The sequence below is a fragment of the Corella eumyota genome, chromosome 6, assembly GCF_963082875.1.
Source record: "Corella eumyota chromosome 6, kaCorEumy4.1, whole genome shotgun sequence".
Taxonomy (NCBI): domain Eukaryota; kingdom Metazoa; phylum Chordata; class Ascidiacea; order Phlebobranchia; family Corellidae; genus Corella; species Corella eumyota.
In genome coordinates this window covers 12713539-12734375 of record NC_137495.1, presented here as the reverse complement: position 1 = coordinate 12734375, position 20837 = coordinate 12713539, and the positions used below count along the sequence as shown (strand labels likewise).

At 28.8% G+C, this 20837-nt stretch overlaps 1 protein-coding gene across 1 annotated transcript; it reads right to left on the bottom strand.

Moving 5' to 3' along the window:
• Positions 1 to 4815: 4815 nt before the first annotated feature.
• LOC145755867 (NACHT, LRR and PYD domains-containing protein 12-like) lies at positions 4816 to 6051 on the bottom strand. The gene has a single exon (XM_082572102.1). It carries the CDS (start codon positions 6049 to 6051, stop codon positions 4816 to 4818), a length of 1236 nt encoding a protein of 411 aa, XP_082428228.1.
• Between the last annotated feature and the right edge of the window lie 14786 nt (positions 6052 to 20837).

Here is a 20837-nt window from a genome sequence, read left to right as displayed (position 1 = left end):
AGCTTCATCACCAATTTCGTTCCTTGATAAGTTCAACTTTATCTAAAACAAAATTTATATTTTACTTAATTTAAAGATTACTTTAATTAAAATAACTGAGATAAAAACTGTTTAACAAAACACTTTATAAAAATAATAATAACTAAAATTTTGAAGTAACATAAAAATGACCAATATTTAATTTTTACCAACTTGTTATATATTTAGAATATTTAAACTTTAATTAAAATTTACTTATTATCACACTTATTGTTTTAATAAAATTTTATTGTTAATTAATAATTTTTTTTTAATAAATGAGCCAAAATATTTAAATGTTTAAAATTGAATTTGTTTAATGTCACTAAAATAATGTATTAATTGTTAAATTTAATTATTTTTGTTCATTTTAAGTTTAAAATTCTTCAAAAGTTTATAAAGTAATTTTGTTTTAAATATTTCTTTAAAACTTTTAATTTTTAAATAATTTGATCCTGAGGAAATACAAAAAATAATTTTATTTAAATATAATACAATAAATTGTAACTTAACAATGACCCATTGTTAAAGTTAATGGGCATTGCAATCTTTTCCACTTCTTGTTTTAAAATTGAAAATAAATTTGTGTTTATATTTCTATAAACTAAATAAAAAAGTTTTGTTGTTACATAAAGTAATTTTAATATAAATGTTATTTAAATCTAGTGCTTGTTTAAATAATTAATCTTTAAATACCAAGCAATAAAGTAATATACTTACAGTATTTGTTAGTTTTGAACAACCTCTAGCAATGGCCAATCCACCAACTTTTGTGATGCGACAATCCCTAATATCAAGTTCCTCAAACTTGTCAATAACCTCACCCAGTAATGTTGCAGTTTCATCACCGATTTTGTTCCCTGTTAAGTCCAACTTTATCTAAAACAAAATTTATATTTTACTTTAATTAAAGGTTACTTGAATTAAAATAACTGGGATAAAAACTGTTTAACAAAACACTTCATAAAAATAATAATAACTAAATTTTTGAAGTAACACAAAAATGAACAATATTTAATTTTTACCAACTTGTTATTTATCTGAAATATTCAAACTTAAAATTTACTTATTATCACACTTAGGGTAAAGTAATTAAAGTCGAGTTAACGATAATCGCGAAATAAACTCGAGTTAAATTGCTAAAAAGTTAACCGGCGATTTAAGGTAGTTTAAACTCAGATTAACTTAAAATTAATTAGCTACTTCATCAAAAAAAAATTACGGCAATAGTCCAATAGTAAAACTAGATTAGCCTAAAAGTTGTTGTGATCGTTTGGACAGAGTTAATAGTAATTCATGGGTAGCTTATGGAAAACAATACAACAGCAAAGCAAAGTTGTATAATTAGTAAGTTAGTACTGGTTGTAATGGCTTTAGTCAGTCCGTAAATCGTCAGTGATGTACCGGACATATCATTGTAAGGTATTTTACCTATTTTTGTCTCCTGTTAAATGCATATATAATGTGTAAAGTCAGTTACAACCTAAGTTTTATATGGGCTCTGCCAAATAAATTTGGTTAAAAGATTTATAATTAACTATTTAAGTAGTATTTTATTAAGTTGTCACAAGGGCAATATATTTAACCTTTATTGTAGTTATTGAAATTAGAAATTACAAACATCCTGTCAATCCCTAACAATGGGCAGGTCACAAAGTTTAGAGAATACTTTTATGTCGTTGAAGTTAAAAACTGTCCACCCTGGCTTGGCTAAACAAGGAAATGCGCGATGATGGTTTTAAGCATTTTGCTCTCGGTAAATACCTATTTTGGACAGGGTATCATATTTTCAATCTAGTAAAGCTTTGGTATTATATTCATGCGAAGTGGAAAGTAAACCCCTTTATTTAAATTTTATAGATAACTATTTTTTTGAGTAACAAAATTCAAAAACATAAATAATACAATAAATAAATATGCAAACTATTAAATTTCATAAAAGTTGTTTAAACATGCTGCTCGGTAATTTTTTAAATTTTTTGTTTGCTCTATTTTTATTTCAAGTTCTTTCATTTTTAAATCGTGTTCTTTAATTTTCATTTCTTGGTCCTTTATTAGTAACTTTTTGGTTAGTACATTTTTGCCCCCTTACGTCACCAGAATCGCTTTTTCTTTTTAAAGACCTTTTTTTCTTTAAAATTTTTTAAATAATTTCATTACAAAAATTAATAAACTTAAAGGTGACAACAATATTTATTTTTTTGCATTAACTTAGTTAGTACTTGATCGACACTATTTTTTTTGTTTTTCCTCAGGTGTCTCTTGTACTACAACATCTATGAACAGACTGGTATTACTTTTTTTACAACATAAATTAAAATTAAATTTTTGTAACTTCTTTTTTAAACTAGAACTCTTCATTGGTAATAATATTCACAACATAAAATTTAACCTGGTAATTCTTTACATGCTATAAAAATTTCTCCATTTGAAGAACATTCAGTAACAGTTTGATCATGACTGGGGTGCTACCAGTAAGATCAAGAATCAGCAAGGCATCATCATCAAAACTGTTATGCAGTGAATTGATTTCATTGGGAATTAAAGCTATTATTTAAAACAAAGTTTGGCAGGTTTGTAGTAAATTTATCGTTGTGTGTTATTTGGTTTATCATAAAATATAATTGTTACTCACAAATGACTTTCTGTGTAAAAGAGCTAATGGAATTAGGTGGTGGCCACCTCCTGTTTTTCTAATTTCTCTTTTTTGTTCTGTATTAGCTGATTTGGCTTTCTTTTTAACATTTTTGTATAAATTTTGTAAATTTTCTGGTGTTCTATTGCATCATATATTAATTAAATTAAATTTTTTGTTAAATCAACCCAAGCTTTTTTTTGCAGTTGTGGTAGAAGAATTTGTTAATTTTGAAGTTATAACTGGATAAGATTTTACCAATTCCAACAGTACTTCTCCTTCGCTTTGATCAGAGTTAAGAGTTCTAATTTTTTTCATCCATTTTATTCCTAGCTACAAAAAGATACAAAAAGAACAAAAATTTTTATGCAGTCTAACTATATTAAAGTAAAAATTTCTTCTTAAATTTAAATATTACTGAAAATAGTTATTTATTATTTGGTCTCGCACAGCTCAACCAGCCAATGAATGACCAGCTCCTCTATTTGTTTCAATTACTGGAATTTCAGCATCGTAAGGTGCCAGTTTCTCTTGCCTTGTTTTTAGTGCAAAATTATGAAGACACATAATTGCAACTATTATAATTATTAAATTGTTCAGACGTGTCCGAAGTGGAATTGTAAGGGCCCGAAAGATTTGTTTTAAAATGCCAAAAGACTGTGCAATTCTTGATCTTGTTTTTATGTGAGTTTTATTGTACTTTTTCGTGGTAATGTGAAGGGATGAAGTAAAGGAGTCATCAAATATTTTTTACAGGGGTAACCATTGTCACCTAACAACAGACCAGACACAAATCAATCTTTAAAATGATCACAAATTCTGGAATTTTCAAAAAATCGGGAGTCATGAGTCGATCCTGGCCAACGCACAACAATGTTGGTAAATACTCGTTGAGCATCACAGATGGCCTAAACATTATAGGAAAAAAATCCTTTTCTGTTTCTGAACACCTCAGAAGAATCACCACCAGGTTAAACAATAGGAATATGTGTGCCATCTATTGCTCCAACTATGTTGGGAAACCCTGAAACTTGCCCGAAATCATCCATGCATGTTTGCAGAGCCAATCCACTAGGAAAAGTTACAAATAAGTGTTTGCGCGAAGCTATACACTTAGAAATCCGATGTACTAAATAAATTTATATTTTACCTAATTTAAAGATTACTTTAATTGAATTACCTAAGAAAAAGTTTAAAAAATATATTCTTTATAAAATAGTAATTATGAGCATTTTGAATTAAAATAATAATTACCAACATTTTAATTCTTATTTAAAGCCAGTTTAAATAAATTTAAAATTTAGTTTTGATAACTTTAATTACTTTAAGCCCAGATATTTATATAACAATATTTTGCAATTAACCCAATGAGTACAAAAATATTTAAGGATAATAATAAAAACCCCAGCAATAATATGGGGGTAAATATTATTTTAACCCAACTTTTTAGTTTATAAAACAAATTATTTTAAGCTTTGTTTAGATCAATATTTTATGAGAGTTTTTTTATGCGAAACAAATTTAAAGTTAACATCGATTTCTGTTTTCTTTGTTATAATTGTAAATAATAAGACTTGTTACGTAAACCTAAAATGTTTGTTGCTATCAACTGTGTTAATCAATACAAAAAAAAATTAAGGATGTAATTTTATACATTTCCCCCTCTTGTTAATTTAACCCCAGTAGTTTTGTAACCTACCTTTATGGTAATATAAAGCTGCCCATTTTAAGTAGGCATACTAAATACTAAAAGTTTAAGTTTTTACATTATTTTTTATTTATTATTATTAATTTATTTTGTATTCAGGTAAAGAATGTTAAGTTTTGCTTTCAAAAATTTATTAAAACTTTTATTTATTGAATAATGTAATTTGGGGAAAGTACAAAATGGGGGATTGTATCTCAACAATGAACCATTGTTAAACAATATGAGCATTGTTATCATTTTACTTTTTACAAAATTGCAAATTACTTATTCAAACAAAAAGTTTTATTATAACTACAGAATTATTAAAATAATATTGAATACAAATCTATGAATTTTGGTAATTTTATCTACTTTAGTAAATAAATTTCCTGTGTAAATTTAACCTGGGCATTATATTTAAAATAACAATAATGTTTTTGCTTACCTTTACTAAACCTTTACAGATACTAGGCAGTTAAGATATGTCATTTCTACCAAACTCCATCTTTAAAGAAAGAGGTTTGGTCAGTTGTTCAAACAAGTAGCCAAGATTGATGTAGTCACTCGGCAACAACATTTTCTCAAACTCAAGTTTCAAATGATCAGGTAGAAGACTTAGAACAGACTGGTTGAGGTCATCATCGTTGGATTCATACAAATAACTGCTGAGTTCAATAATAGTTGATGAAGAATCAACATTTTTACACAAATCTTTAGCATATGTTTCTAGAACAGCTCGTTTCTTATCATAAGCTGTTGAAGAACCAGATTGAAATTCAGACAAATCCTTGGAACTGTAAAACCCAAACAGAAATTTTGTGACTACTTCCCATCGACTAGTGGAAAACTTAGAAACACATTTTTGAAATTTATCCAGACTTGCCCATAAGAATAAATACATGGCAGCAAACAGTTCTTGCCAGGTGAGATGACTGAAGTTGCTTCGCTTGTCTCCTTCTAATATCTTGACTTTCATGTTTGAAGAATCATAAACAAAAGTGTCAAGAAAAGTTTTAAACATTTTTTCAGTAATTCCAGCTTTTTTAATGTCTTTTTGATTAAAACAAATTTTTTTCTTTTTAAACCCATTCCAGGCAAGATAAGCTAGACCTTTAAATTCGTTCTCAAGAATGTCTGTGTTTTCAGGAAAATGATCCGATCTCATATAATGCTTTAAAGAAGCAAGCATAACATTTGTCATAGTTTTTAGATTAACTTCAGAGCCAGACAAAATTGCTTGATTGATGCAGTGCATGGATAGAATGCAGTTGACAGGAACATAATTGTAAGCATCAATATCTGGATGATCTTGTAAGTAGGTTAAGACTTTAGGTGAATTTTCCCCACTTATTTGCACACAAATGTTTTCTTGTGCTTCCTTATTGAAACCAAGTAGTTTTAACACTAAGATAGGTCTGCAAGAAGGATGCCACTCATACATTTGCCTTGGTCGAGAAGTGATAAACTTATAAGCATTGGGAAATAACTTTCCAGTAAAAATGTTTTTTAGAAAATCTTCAGCATAGCCATTTGTAGATACCAAGTTTTTGGGTGCTTTCCCTAAGGTAGTACTATCAGCCTCATCCAGTCCATCAAAGATGAGGATAGTGTCAGAACTGTTTTTAATACAATTTAATGATTCTACATCAGTAGACTCTGGTTGATTCCAATCTATAGATGAATTTGCAACAAGAAACCTGAAAATCGACATTTCCCTACGAAAATTAAAATCAACTGATCGCAAAATAATGCTGAATATAAATTTTATATTCTGAAGAAAGTCGCTATTTTCTGAAAAAATTTCCTGAATCAAAATTTTAATAAAAGTTGATTTACCAGTCCCTGCGTGCCCAACAAGTGCCACGACTTTAGAATGTATTTTAGTAAAGTCTCTTTTTTTTGTCTAATTCAAGTCGTTTAGCTTCATTTTTTGTCGTTTTATTGAATTTTCGTTCAGCTGCTGCTTTAGCATTTCTTTTTGCTAATTCAAATACCTCATTCACCTTAATCTTTGTACCAGAGTGATAGCCAGGTTGAGTTAACTTGGACATTCTTTCAAATTGTTCTTTTCTGGTATGAAAGTGATCAACTGAATCTAAATCTTTAACATCAGTGGAAGAATATTCAGCAAGTTCTAACTCAACAAATTCTAATTGTTTGTCTAACTGGACAGGAGAGCAAAATTCATTGGCAAAACTTCTAGCTTGCTCAAAACACTTTGTGGAAAGTTGTTCACATAAAGAATTATCTAAAATAATAAAGTCTCAAATTATTATTTGTTTTTTATATTTGATAAAATATTTATTGTCAACAGTACATATATTAATGCAAAAATATATTTTTTTAATATTTTTTTAAATAATAAATTGTAAAACCTAACTAATATTGATATAATGGAATTATATAACAGGTAATAAATGTCATAAAAGCAATCATAAATATTTACATTTACTTTTTTTTGGTTAAGAGCGCTACAGCATAAGATCACCGGGAATCGAACCCAGGATCTGGTGTATGGTAAGAAAGTGTTTGGACCACTACCATACACAAACAAACCGATGATAAATACTTGAAGACGATTTTTTCTTAAATGCGTCACTCTTTTTTTAGTAGTGCTGATTTTTTTGTCAGCATAGCATGGAGGTAATTATGTCACTATTACTATGTAACAAATAGCGTAAGCTGGCAACCATAAAAGTTAATTGCTGTGTAACAATAACTTTAAAAAATAAGTCAACTGATAAAAAAAGATGTCAACAACACAATAATTTATCACTCTATATAACACATTTAATAATGCATATATCCAATATTTATTTGTTAAAAAATAGGCATAGATAATATTTAGTGACACAAGATATTCACAAATAACTCGAGTAGAATCGCTCGTTGATACAGCAGCCTGCGAGACGGTTTGCAAGGTGCAAAACTCTCGCAAAAAATTTTTTTAAATTCTTGTTGTTTCGAGTATGAATTGCTAGGTCGCATAAACCCGAGTATGGTTTGACTAGCAACCATATATAATAACCAGTATTATTCTTGTTCTTTCATTGTTATTCTTTATGGCCCAAGGCGCTGTAAATTATAAGCATTTGAAGAGTGTGCTCCTAAAGCAAAACAACTTAACTGAAGATAGAGATCAGAAAAAAGTGCGACAAGCAAAACCCAAAACCAATAAGAGTTCGGAGCAGTTTAAACCAAAAAACTTGAAAAGGGGTTTTAAACCTTAGAGTAAAAAACAATTTGTGGCAGCAAGTGTTTCTTTATTTGAAATTCTGTTTAAACTTGCAACACTAGACTTAATAGGGCTGATACATCCTTCTAGTTACAAGGAACACAAGTACATCTTGACACTTGAAGATTACGCAACATGGTACTCAGGAGAGTTGTTGATTTAAATCCACAGAAAGAGTTGCTGAAGCTTTAGTAAATACGTAGTGTAGACTTGACATACCTAAAGAGTTATTAAGTGACATGGAAACCAAAGTTTTTTTGAAATGCATGAAGAAACAGAATCCTTATCATTCCATGAGCCATAACCTTGTGGAGAGATTTAATGGTTCGGTAAAGTCCATGCTAAAGCGACTTTGTTGTAGAAGTCAAACAAATGGCATCGTTAAATTTTACACATTACCTTTCGCATTTCAGGAGGTGCTGAGTTTACCGGATTTTATCGTTTGAGCAGCTGTATGAAAGATAGGTGCGGGGGCCAATGCACATCTTAAAGGGGAACTAAAGGCAAAACTAGGCCTATTTTATAAAAATAAGTATATTTTTTAAAATTTAATTTCAAAAAACAGATTTTCTAGGGGTTCTGGTTTAAAAGTTATAGGGGGTTACCTTTTTCACAAAAAAAAGTGTTTACCGACGTGACGTCATCGTAAGGGAAGACGATTTTTATTATCGTTGTTTCTTATGGCTATAAATTTTTAATTAGTGAAATGTCAAGTTCAACTTAATTTTTTTGGGTAGAAACGTGAAAAATGTTATCTTATATACCTGTTACTAATACTGGTATAGTATGGGAACCAAAAGTTTAAAACTTTAGGCGAATGTTAGCTTTTAATTTCATGGCAAATATCACCCGTCTGCCTGTTTTTAAGCTAGTAGTCAGGTGGTGAAACAGCGATATAGTGTCCATTTACAGTTGCGGAAACCAATATGATAAACTAACTTTACAGTTTAGTTTTATGTAAAGAAACTAATAGTTTTTGTAATGTATTTTTAATTGGTCTCTTTCAATAAAAAGCAGTTTTTCTAACCCCTGCTGTGAGACTGTTAAAACGTTAATTTTGGTTTCAGACTGTCAGCAATATCTCTAGATTAACTTACTGCATAGTGAAACAGTGTAGAAGGTTAAAATTTAAGTAATATGATAAAGTCCAGATTGCAATGTAACAGATTACTATGCATATTCAAAAAATAGCCCATATAATCTTAGCTGCATAGGCTGATAGGCAGATGGCCTGATAGTAATATTGTAGGCTTAATTTCATATTTGTATAATTTTTAATTATGGTGGTTATTTGAATATATACCCAAACCTGATATGTATCAATTTAAACTATAACATTGATCTCACAATATTATTTTGTTTACTTAATTAGATTTATATTGTAAAAAAAAAGGAATTTAGTGGCGAAATTTTAGCTAAGAAATCAAAATTAACAAAAAGTGGCAATTTCTCTGAGGCTCGAGGGTGTTCAAACTCCTTTTATAATACCAAAAATCATGAACAACCTGTCCATTTTCATAGATTTCCACAAAACAATAAACCTTTGTTAAAGGCTTGGCTGCACAAAATAAAAAGATCAAAAACCCTTGGGGAAAATTCTTTGATTTGCAGTGAGCATTTTGTGCAAGAGGATTATGTGTCAAAACTAAAATTTAACTCAGAAGGCAAGGCTGTCATTCAATATACAAACAGGTTAAAGCCTGAGTATATACCCTCAATATTTAATTTTTCTTCATACAACTATAAAATATCTGATTGACCGTCAACTTCTAAAGAGCTTGGGAAATCTTCTCGAAGTACACGTTATAAATCGAGGCAAACAAAATCAACAGTAGGAACTTTTTTAATTAAATACCAATCCTTTTTTAAATGTATTCATTTATCGGCAATTACATAAAAATTTATGAAAAATTTTGTTTTTAGAAATTAAAGAAGTCAACTGTACACTATTCAGATATTTTTGATGCGCCACAGGTACTTTAACTCAACTCGTAGAAATTCCTTTTTCCGTATTTTTTAAACTAGCCAAGAAGGTAAATTTTTTTTTGGAATTTTAGGAGGATGAGGAAATATCAACTCCTGCCTTTAGTAATGCATCAACACAAACTTTATCAACTGGGCAAATACCCACTATTCCTCAAATTCATGCTTCAACAAATACTGATTTGGTTACATGTGTTGAAACAGCAATAAACACAAACCATCAATCTTATACTCAACCTAAGGTTTCAAAAGAATAAAAAACAGTTTAAAGAAAATATTCAGATGGAAATCCTGGTTCCTTCGCCCTCAAGCAGTAGTCAAAATGATTCCTCCCCATCAGATCACAGTGATTACATACCGTCAGAAGCATCAGCATCCACCACATCTTCAGCTGGATCTTGGGAATGGAGTAAGACTGTAGATGTTTTTCTGGCGTGAAAGTGCTTGTATATTTGCAACTGCTTTTAGATTTTTTCAGAACCTGCCACTTTCAAGGTTATGGTAAAGCTCTACATGAAATTCCGAAAGTAACAAATAGTGGGTTTGCTGTGACAGTAATAATCGAATGCGTTGATAGACATTTGTACAAATGGCGATCACAACCTCTTACAAATAAACGTTTTTCTTGTAATTTACTTATACCTTCATCTTTGCTTGGAAACAGCTATTCTGCATTTATGAACATTTTCCAAACTCTAAAAATTCAATGTGAGTCTATAACAAACTGCTACAATCTACAGCGATTATACATTATACCTGTTGTTAAACGAATGTGGACAAAGCACAATATGGACCTTCTGGCAATGATAGCTTTTAAAGTGAGGGTAGTGTCGGGAGATTGCAGATTTGATAGCCCGGGCCATAGTGCTACATTTGGGACATACACCCTTCTTGATCAAGAAACCCGTTTAATATTGGTACAAAAAACTATTCATGTGGCAGAGGTAAAAAATAGGTATTGGCTTGAGATCGAAAGATTAAAGCAAGCACTAAATTATCTCAAAGTAAGTAAACATATTGCCCCTTTACTAGTACAAATATTAATTTAACTTTTTTTGTACTAGGAATCTTGTTTACAAATTAATTGCATTGCTACTGATATGTATCCTGGAATACAAAAGATGCTCAGAGATAAGTTTCCCCATATAAACCATCAGTTTGACCTATGGCATATTGCAAAAAATTTAAAAAAGCGACTACTGAAATCTAAAAATCCTATGGTTATTAAGTGGACAAAGGCAATTATAAATCACCTATGGTATTCAGTTTCTACATGTAATAAAGATGCAATCTTATTAAAAGAAAAGTGGTGTTCTTTGGTGTATCACATCCAAAATAAACATAGTTGGATATCTTATGAAAAATTCCATGCCTGTGAGCACCCACCATTGATTACTTTTGAACAAAGAAATAAAGAGTGGGTAAACTCACAAAGCCCGGCTTTGGAAATTATAAAAACAGCAGTACTAAGGCCAGCTTTTTTGAAGTCTCTTGAAAGGGTATTTATTTTTTCTATACTGTTTAAAAAAATCATTTTATTTTAAAACAAACTTAAGATGTTATATATATTATAATATCAACTACTGAACTAGCCTTTCACATATATAGTGCTATTTTGATGGTGACAAATTTAGTCACTTTTGCTTTTACTAAATACATAAGCAGATTAAAATTACCAAACTTAATAAAGACATTTACATTCGATGCAAGATTAGACTGTGGAGTCAGTCTACTTATATTAAAAATAAACATATACTAAAAACACTTCCATATTATAAACAAGATTTAAACTTACCTTCATTTTGTCTTCTTCTTGGTTCTGGAACAACCTCATGTGGATCTGGAGTTTGTGATTCTTCAGGTTGTTCCTTTATAAACAGTAAAATTGTGGTTAGGTAACTAAAAAGATTTTTTTATGATTACCAGTTATATTTATTATTCAAACTATGTCCAAAATCTTATTATTTATTATAAACAATATTTAAACTTGTTATTTAGTTTAAACATGTTTATATTTATTGACAACTTTAAAGTTAAAACCTGATTTGAAGCTAAGGATCTCGGTTGTACATTTTCATTAGTAGTAGAACCTTTTAAAGTAAATAATATTGGATTAAAATAGTATTTCTTACAGGTGGTATTATATAGCAATAATATAATACATTCATTATACTTAAAGATCCCAATAATCTGTTAATCGTTAATTAACAAAGTTAACTTTGAAAATCGATATTAAACTTATTAATCTCCATTGCATTACGCTTTTTTTAATATAAGTTCATTAATCTAATTTTTTTACTAGTAAACCATGCTAAGAAGGGGTAGAATATATGAAAAATATCGTCGTTTATCGGGTTTAAACAGTGTCATTTTTTAAATGATGTAACAGTGTATGTAACTGCCAACTGGCTGCCGTTTTCTGAATACCATGCCAGCTTTAAATATTTTTAAACTTACATTTGTTTAGTTAAAATATCAACTATGGTCTAAATTATTGTATTTATAAAAATAGGATTGTTTTTTGTTTGTTTTAATTAAATTTTAAGGTTATGGTTATCAATAACTAAGCAGTAATAACAAGTTAATATATTGTGTAACAAATAACCATTCAACAAAGTTACTTTTTAGGTTGGCTGTGCCCACCTATAATTACATTAAAACCTGAAAAGTTAGTTTCGAATGGTAATAAATATTTTACAACAACCAACATTTGTTTATGTTAATAATAAGATTAGTGACAATTAAACATTTTAATTATTGTTAAAAGTTTACTTTACAGCCTAATTCTACAGTTACTTTACCCAAACTAAATCAGTGTTTAGAATTATATAATGTTATTGACCAGATGATATATTTATATTATTATAGACAGATCATAGACAAGCAAGGATCTTAAAAAAATATTAGAAACACTTCCATAAAATAAACAAGAATAAAACTTACCTTCATTTTGTCTTCTTCTTGGTTCTGGAACAACCTCACATGGATCTAAAGTTTGTGATTCTTCCGGTTGTTCCTAAAAAAGAATAAGAACTTGGTTTGAAAAACTACAAGCATTTTTAATGATTACCAGTCATGTTAATTGTTAAACAAAGTCTTATGACCCAATTAATATCAGTTTATAAACTGGGTCCTTTAGTATAAATATAACAACATTTGGATCACATATTTTGTCCGGCTCTAGACAAAACAAAGTGCCGTTTACCATAGGAAAGAATTTAGGAGGACCGTATACCGTAGGAAAGAATTTAGGAGAGCTGTAGTGTAATTATGTTTTGTCTAGAACCGCACAACATACGTGACCCCAACATTTTATTAATAACTTTAAAATTCAAACCTGATTTAAAGCGGAGGATCTTTGCTGTTTATTTTCATTTGAAGTGGAACCTTCAATGTAAATAAAATTGAGTTAATATAGAGTTTATTTTTAGACTATGATCAATCCTAAAAAAACTTTATAATATAAAAATAAGTTGGGAAACCCCTAATGTTGTGTTGAAAGTAAAAATCAATTACAATTTGTTTTTGTAAACATCTTTATTTTTAATGTGGGAAGGTCGAATGCGCGAGTTTGGAATATTATAGATTATGATTGCCTGATAATTAAGCTGCTGATTAAGTGCAGGCTCAGCAGAAGTTCATACTGTTTATAGCATAGAGATACTAATATATAAACATTATATAATAGTATCTCTATGGTTTATAGCCCCTTACTTAACAACGCTACAGTATGAGAACGTTAAGGACCAAACCAAGGACCTCATGTAGTGTAGGAAGTGTTTTGAAGTGTAGGAAGTGTTTTGAAGTGTAGGAAGTGTTTTGACCAGTACACCATGTTGCCGATTTAAAATAAAGCCAGACATTGTAAAAGGAAACAAAGTGACTCTAACTGCACATTCTAACTGTCCTGATTGTGGGTATTAAAAAAAATGCAATTTTCGGAATATAATTTTGTATTGTAAAAATAACTTGAAAATACCTGTTTGAGGAAATGTAGAATTGTATATTGAAGCCTCGGGCATGAATGCTCCACCATATTGCTCATGGTGAGTGATGTTTTCATGGTGAGTGATGTTTTGAGTGATCTCGTTTTGATGAAAATCATGAATTACGTTGACTTGTGGGACATGTAAATGTACCACAGCATCTACATTAACGAAGCTACAGTTGCTAATATGTTGCATAAAACAATGTTTTGCTAGGTCTATAAATAAACTAAGACTTGGCCTAGGGCGGCATTATGAAACTCGTTAAATTTAACAATCTTGCTAATGCGTCAAAATTTAACGAGCTATCTTGCTCGTTAAATAAATCGGTATTACAATATCACCTAGTTCATTAAAATTAAAAGAGTACAAAAGAAAGGATTTTATACTATTTTATAATAAAAAGTTAAAACTATAGTGGATGCCTAACAATAGTCCATAAAAAATTTTGAGTATGGTGGTTTGTTTAGTTTAAGGTTTCATGGCATTATATGTTAAGCATTTATTACACCAATTGTATATGTAACAATTTATATTAATAAGTGACAGTATATTTATAAACTTAAAAATATATCTTAGATGTAAAGTGATAACCAAGACAAAATACTTCTTGCTAAGTTAATGAATAGTAAATTCTACTCGCTAAATTTTGCCCCATCTCGTTCGTGAAATTTGATATTTTTTGTTTCGTAATACCCATTTTCTCACTTGCCAATAATAACAAGATCGTTAACTTAACAAGTTTCGTAATGTCGGCCCTGGTTTCTATTGTCAGGCAAACCCAATCATATAAAATTTACAAACAACTCACTTGGAGGCAAATTCCTTGAAATTTCAGCAAAATCGCCGCCAGTAATATTTAAACTAACTAGTCCTGCTTGCAAGTTCTGTAAAATTTATGTTAATTCAAATTTTAATAAATGTAACATCACTATAGTAACACAACCTTATCCAAACACTTAAAATAATAAAATTTAAGGATTAATATTCTTATAACAGTCATAAAGTTTTAAATTCGTTCCCCTTTAGCCCTTTTTTAAATATATTTAGCAACCTTGTACTATTAGATGGTTTTGGGAAAGTTTAATTAAAACCTTTATCTAGGTTTAAGTAAATAAAATACCTGAGTATTTAAATTCGATTCTGGATCATTATTGTCTGGAAACTCTGGATCATTATTGTTTGGCAACTCTGGATCATTATTGGCTGGCAACTCTGGATCACTATTGTTTGGAAACTCTGGATCATTATTGTCTGGCAACACTGGATCATTATTGTCTGGCAATTCTGGATCATTATTGTCTGGAAACTCTGGGTTATTATTGTCTGGCAACTCTGGATCATTATTGTCTGGAAACTCTGGATCACTATTGTTTGGCAACTCTGGATCATTATTGTCTGTCAACTCTAGATCACTATTGTTTGGCAACTCTGGGTTATTATTGGCTGGTAACTCTGGATCATTATTGTTTGGCAACACTGGGTCATCCGATTCAGTTTCCTCCATAATAAAAACTTCGAACAACTTTTAAAGTTAGAAAGCACAAAAATTCATTTAATAACAAGATAGTGTTTAGAAATTTATTAAGCAGATTACCTTAAAAATAAACACAAAATTTATATTTTGGTTAACTAATTTAAAATTTTTTAATAATTAGTGCAAATAGAACAAAACTAAAATACAAAAATAAATAATTACAAAATTATTTTTTGTATTTATTTTTTACAAAGTGTTACAAATACATTTAATGCTTTTAACTCACATAGTTCCAGCAAAATTTAAATATTTTAGTAGTTGCAATTTTATATTCGGGTTTTGAAAATTGTTAATATATAATGCCTTAATAATAGTCTTTAAATATAATGCTTAGTAATAATCTTCTATTGCACAAAATAAAAATTTGGTTTTGTCTATTTTGTTGCATTAATTTAATATTCATTAATTAACTTTTTATAACTTTATTAATGCGCTAAAAATCATAAAAGTTTAATATACAAGTTTTACTAAAACATAGTCATTAACTCATGTTAGAATAACTTTTAGACTAGAGCAAAACATTAACGAATATGCTTGGTTGGTTTTAGTGTTATTATAATGCCATCGTGTATGTATGGCTGAAGTTACAAGTTTTTGTTTAATTTAAAGTTGGGGTTTAATCTTCCTCTAAAAAATAAATTGCTATGGACAAAAAAAAATATTTTCCCGCTTCTGTTTTACTAAAACAAAAACAAAACCATTAACAACAATAAAAAATATTAACCTTGTGTTTTCTATGCTGCAATTTAGATGATGTGGCTGTTTTCAAAAGTCACGTAGTCACAGAAAATGTTTGTTAACACAGAAAAGTGATTGGTGCTGAAACCTAAATAAAAATAAAATATCAAAATACGTTAATCTCACAAATAACTGCACTCTTTCTATTAGCACAAAAGTGAAAAAAAAATTTTGTAACAAAAAAACTATTAATTATTGCCAGCAAACTAATTTCTGTTTTTTTTAAAAGACAAACACAATCCTTAACATTTATTCTTAACAATTAAGTTAATATTACAAATAAATACCAGCCACCAAGCTCACTACTTGATTATTGAATGATACCAATAAACATATTTTAAAGTTAATTACTTTTTGGTTAATGGGCCTACAAGTAACAACAAATTTAAAAATTTCTTTATATAACTAATCATTTCAGATTGCCAATTTATATTTAAGCATAAAAAAAATAAAAAAACAATTTATTTTACTATGTTAGAGTTTTAAGTAGACAACATAAATTTTTATATTTTTTAATATTTACACTTCATTTTTTTTATAAAATTAAATAAAATGCTACAAAGCGTGTATGTATAATTAAAGTTTAAAAGTTAATGGTCACGCATTCGAATCTCTCTTAAACTTTGTATTTACTGCTAGCTTAAGTAAATAAGTCAAACATGAAGAGTAAATGACTACAATATTATAAAAACTACCCAAGCTTGAAGCTTGTAGTATAATTTTAGCCATTCCAACCCTCCTGTTAAAATTACTTTTGGTGCCAGATTGAAACTTTGTTTATACTGCCAGCTTTAGTAAATAAGCCAAACTTGAAGAATAAATTACTACAATTTTATCACAACTACACAAAGCATGTCTGCACTATTCAAGCCATTTGTGTAAAAATATTTAAGCCATTTGTATAAACCTTTTGTATAGAAATTTTTTTTTTCCAGATTAGGGGTGGTTTATACTAAGCCAGACATGAGGGAAATTTTTTAGCAATATTTTAAAAACACATTAAGCTACGCCAACTAAAATGACTTTATATTAAGCCTTTTACAAGCTTCAACAAACTTTTGTAATTTAAACATGAAATAAATGACCAACAAAACTTAGACGCCATTACAATCTGATCATTTAAAAATCATTTTATAATTTACAAAAAAAAAGTTAAATTAATATTGTAATTGAAAACATATTATGTTATTAGCTTTATGTTAATAAATTGTTTAAAAAAGTTTTACTGTTAAGTTACAGCATTAAGTTTAAAACAAAACCATGTTAAATTTAAGTAACGCTTTTTCTTAAATATTTTCTTTTATAGCAAGAAACTATTTTTTCCCATGAGCAGAAATATAGTTAGATAGTTATGTCACTTCTCTTTAGTAAAGTAACAAAATACAGACGTTACCCTTATTATAAATTATAAAGGCCAATCACTATGCTTGCTCTAGTTACAAAGACTTTAAAAGAATAAATCAACTAATAAACATTGCTATAACATCAAAGCTACCACTTATACTTTATGTACAGTGCGACACCGACAACAGTAACTTAAAAAACAACTGATGAAAATTTATCAGAAACGCAATTTTTGTTGTATATAAATTTTATTTCCATTACTACAAATGTTTAAAACCGTGTTTTTAAATATTTTAAGTTTTACATACATCGAATGTCTATTTGTTTAAAGAAAAATATATACACATAGTCGTGGGCGTTAATCCAAAAAAAAAAAAAATAAATTTAGGGGTGCCAAAAAATAGTAAAATCTTCGCTAAAAAATCCTGTTTTGAAGTGCTCATTAAACTTAACTCTTAACAGTCTTAAATTTAATATTCGCAAAGATAGCAGACAACATTAGTCTTTAACCAACTGAAGTACAATTATTACGTAAAATAAGGCACTGGACAATCGGTATTTGTTTCGCAACAATGCCAGTTTTAGACAATCTACAACGTGGCACGCAAAATATGCCGTTTTTTGGCAACATATCAAAAAAAAATCGCTTAAATAGCTATTAATTTTACGCAAAAAATGCAACATTTGCAAACAACCTAGGGGTGCCACATATATTCAGCACTTATTAAAATTATAAATGGGGGTAAATGGACCCCCTGCACCCCCAGGATCGACGCCAGTGCACATAGTAGCTAGCGACCACCAATATTCACAATTTATTTAAAAACCCCCGAGTACGAATTACCCATTGATATAGCGGCCTACAAGATTGTCTACAAGGCAAAAATTCCTGTAGTTTTAAGTATGGATCAACATAAACTTAAGTAAGGATTAACCCATAATCTTTAACAAAATACTTAAGAATAATTCATGTTATTTTGAAATTTTCAGCCCGAAGATTTTTTTAAAATAGCGGGGCGTTAGCATTTCAATTACCGCGAAATATTTTGTTCTCGCGTATTCATGGAAAGTTGTCTTTTGTATTTGAAATAAAATAAGCATTGAATCGATAATTTGTTTAATAAATAATGTGAAAAAATATGTTGTCTTTCATTTCCTGCGTCAATTTTTCGTTTACACAAACTAAATCCTATAAAAAAGTTAGTTTAAAAGCAAGTGGTTTTCAGAAGCAAATGCGTAATACCATAACGTATTTTGTGGAATAAAGCCGTTTTTCTGAACAATATTTAAAGGAAATAAAACATCAATTTATAATTTATTTACTAATTAATGTGTATAAATATGTTATTAGTTATTTGCCCGTGTCAAGTTATATCAAAGTATAAACTAAAACAAGGAAATGTCGAACGCTTTCAAGCGATAAAAAGAAGAGAAACAGCGAGTCTCGTATTTCGTGTTTTAAGACTAATATTTAAAGAAAATAAATTATCACATAACTATTTTTTGCTACAAAATTAGCAAAACATTCTTGTTATTTATTTCCTTTGTTAACTTTATAACTTAATAACACAAAATTATTAAAAAAAAACGATTTAAAGTAGCATACTTTAAAGTGACAAAAGCAATGCAAGTTTTGATTATTTTTTAAATGTCGTTATTTAAAACAATATTTGATAAAAATTAATTATATTATAAAAATGTTTTCACTAAATAATTTGCAAATATAAATTGTTTTTTTTTTGCGTGTTTAATATTTAAATATATCCCTTAAAACTTGTAAAAAATGTAATTTAAATTGGCGGGTTTTTGTTAACTATCCTGAATCAGTGAGATTAAGTCAGGATGTACTGAACGACCTTCTGACTTAATTTAAAGAATTTCGCGTTATAACACCTGCTCATAGCAACGTTTTCGGCAGAAATGCTTTGATGTTGTCCAAAAATGCAAGAAAGTGCGAGTGTCGCTTAAAAGCGCCTAAAATTTTAAAATTTAACACGGGAATTGGACGACAACATATTTTTGATCAATAATAAATAAAAAAATATCAATTTATGCTCCGTTAGCTTGAATTATTGCATTGAATAAGAGCATTTTTGCGTAATACGACCAATTGACAACTCACGTTTCGCATTGTTGCCTAACTCTATACATTTTATCTTAAGTTTTTGAGTGTAAATTAACACGGTAACTAAATAACAACATGTTTTTACACAAATTTTGTTTAAGGGAAATGTTTTTTTGCCCTTTTTTTGTAACAATATCGTCTGTTACTACGCGAAAAATATTTTTTTTGACGGGCTTCTGTCTATTTCTTTGCATTAATTTAATATTCATTAATTAACTTTTAATGACTTTATTAATGCGCTAAAAATCATAAAAGTTTAATATACAAGTTTTACTTAAACATAGTCACCAACTCATGTTAGAATAACTTTTACACTAGAGCAAAACGTTAACAAATATGCTTGGTTGGTTTTAGTGCTATTATAATGCCATCGTGTATGTATGGCTAAAGTTACAAGTTTTTGTTTAATCTAAAGTTGGGGTTTAATCTTCCTTTAAAAAATAAATTGCTATGGACAAAAAAAAATATTTTCCCTTTTTTTAACGCTTCTGTTTTACTAAAACAAAGACAAAACCATTAAGAACAATAAAAAATATTAACCTTGTGTTGTCTATGCTGCAATTTAGATGATGTGGCTGTTTTCTAAAGTCACGTAGTCACAGAAAATGTTTGTTAACACAGAAAAGTGATTGGTGCTGAATCCTAAATAAAAATAAAATATCAAAATACGTTAATCTCACAAATAACTGCACTCTTTCTATTAGCAGAAAAGTGAAAAAAAAAAATTGTAACAAAAAAAATATTAATTATTGCCAGCAAACTAATTTCTGTTTTTTTAAAAGACAAACACAATCCTTAACATTTATAAACCTTTAACAATTAAGTTAATATTACAAATAGATACCAGGCACCAAGCTCACTACTTGATTATTGAATGTACCAATAAACATATTTTAAAGTTAATTACTTTTTGGTTAATGGGCGTACAAGTAACAACAAATTTAAAAATTTCTTTATATAACTAATAATTTCAGATTGCCAATTTATATTCAAGCATAAAAAAAATAAAAAAAACAATTTATTTTACTTTGTTAGAGTTTTAAGAAGACAACATAAATTTTTATATTTTTTAATATTTATACTTCATTTTTTTATAAAATTTAACTAAAATGCTACAAAGCGTGTATGTATAATTAAAGTTATATAAACAGGTCCACATAACTTTGTTTCAACAGCTTAAGTTAATGATAGGCAAAGACTAATCCATCTTTTTACAATAAGAAAATCTATAACCACTTTTTACTATTTATAGCATTATCTAGTTCAACGCTATAAACTGTATGAACTTCTGCTGAGCCAGCACCTAATCTGTTAATCACCAGCATAATTATCGGGCAATTATAAATCTATATTATTCCGAACTGCCACAGGCAAGTTGAGATTAGATTGGGGTAACAAATGGTCACGCATTCGACCTTCCTACATTGAGGATAAAGATATATCGCCACTATATACCCAAAACAAGGATGTTATTTTATACAACAAAAACTTTTATTCAAAGCCACTGCTCTTATACAAGATGGCATACAGAAAATAATATTAAAATCAT

Coding starts and splice junctions, on each gene's coding strand:
- LOC145755867 (XM_082572102.1), bottom strand. CDS start 6,051: ATGTCGATTTTCAGGTTTCTTGTTGCAAATTCATCTATAGATTGGAAT.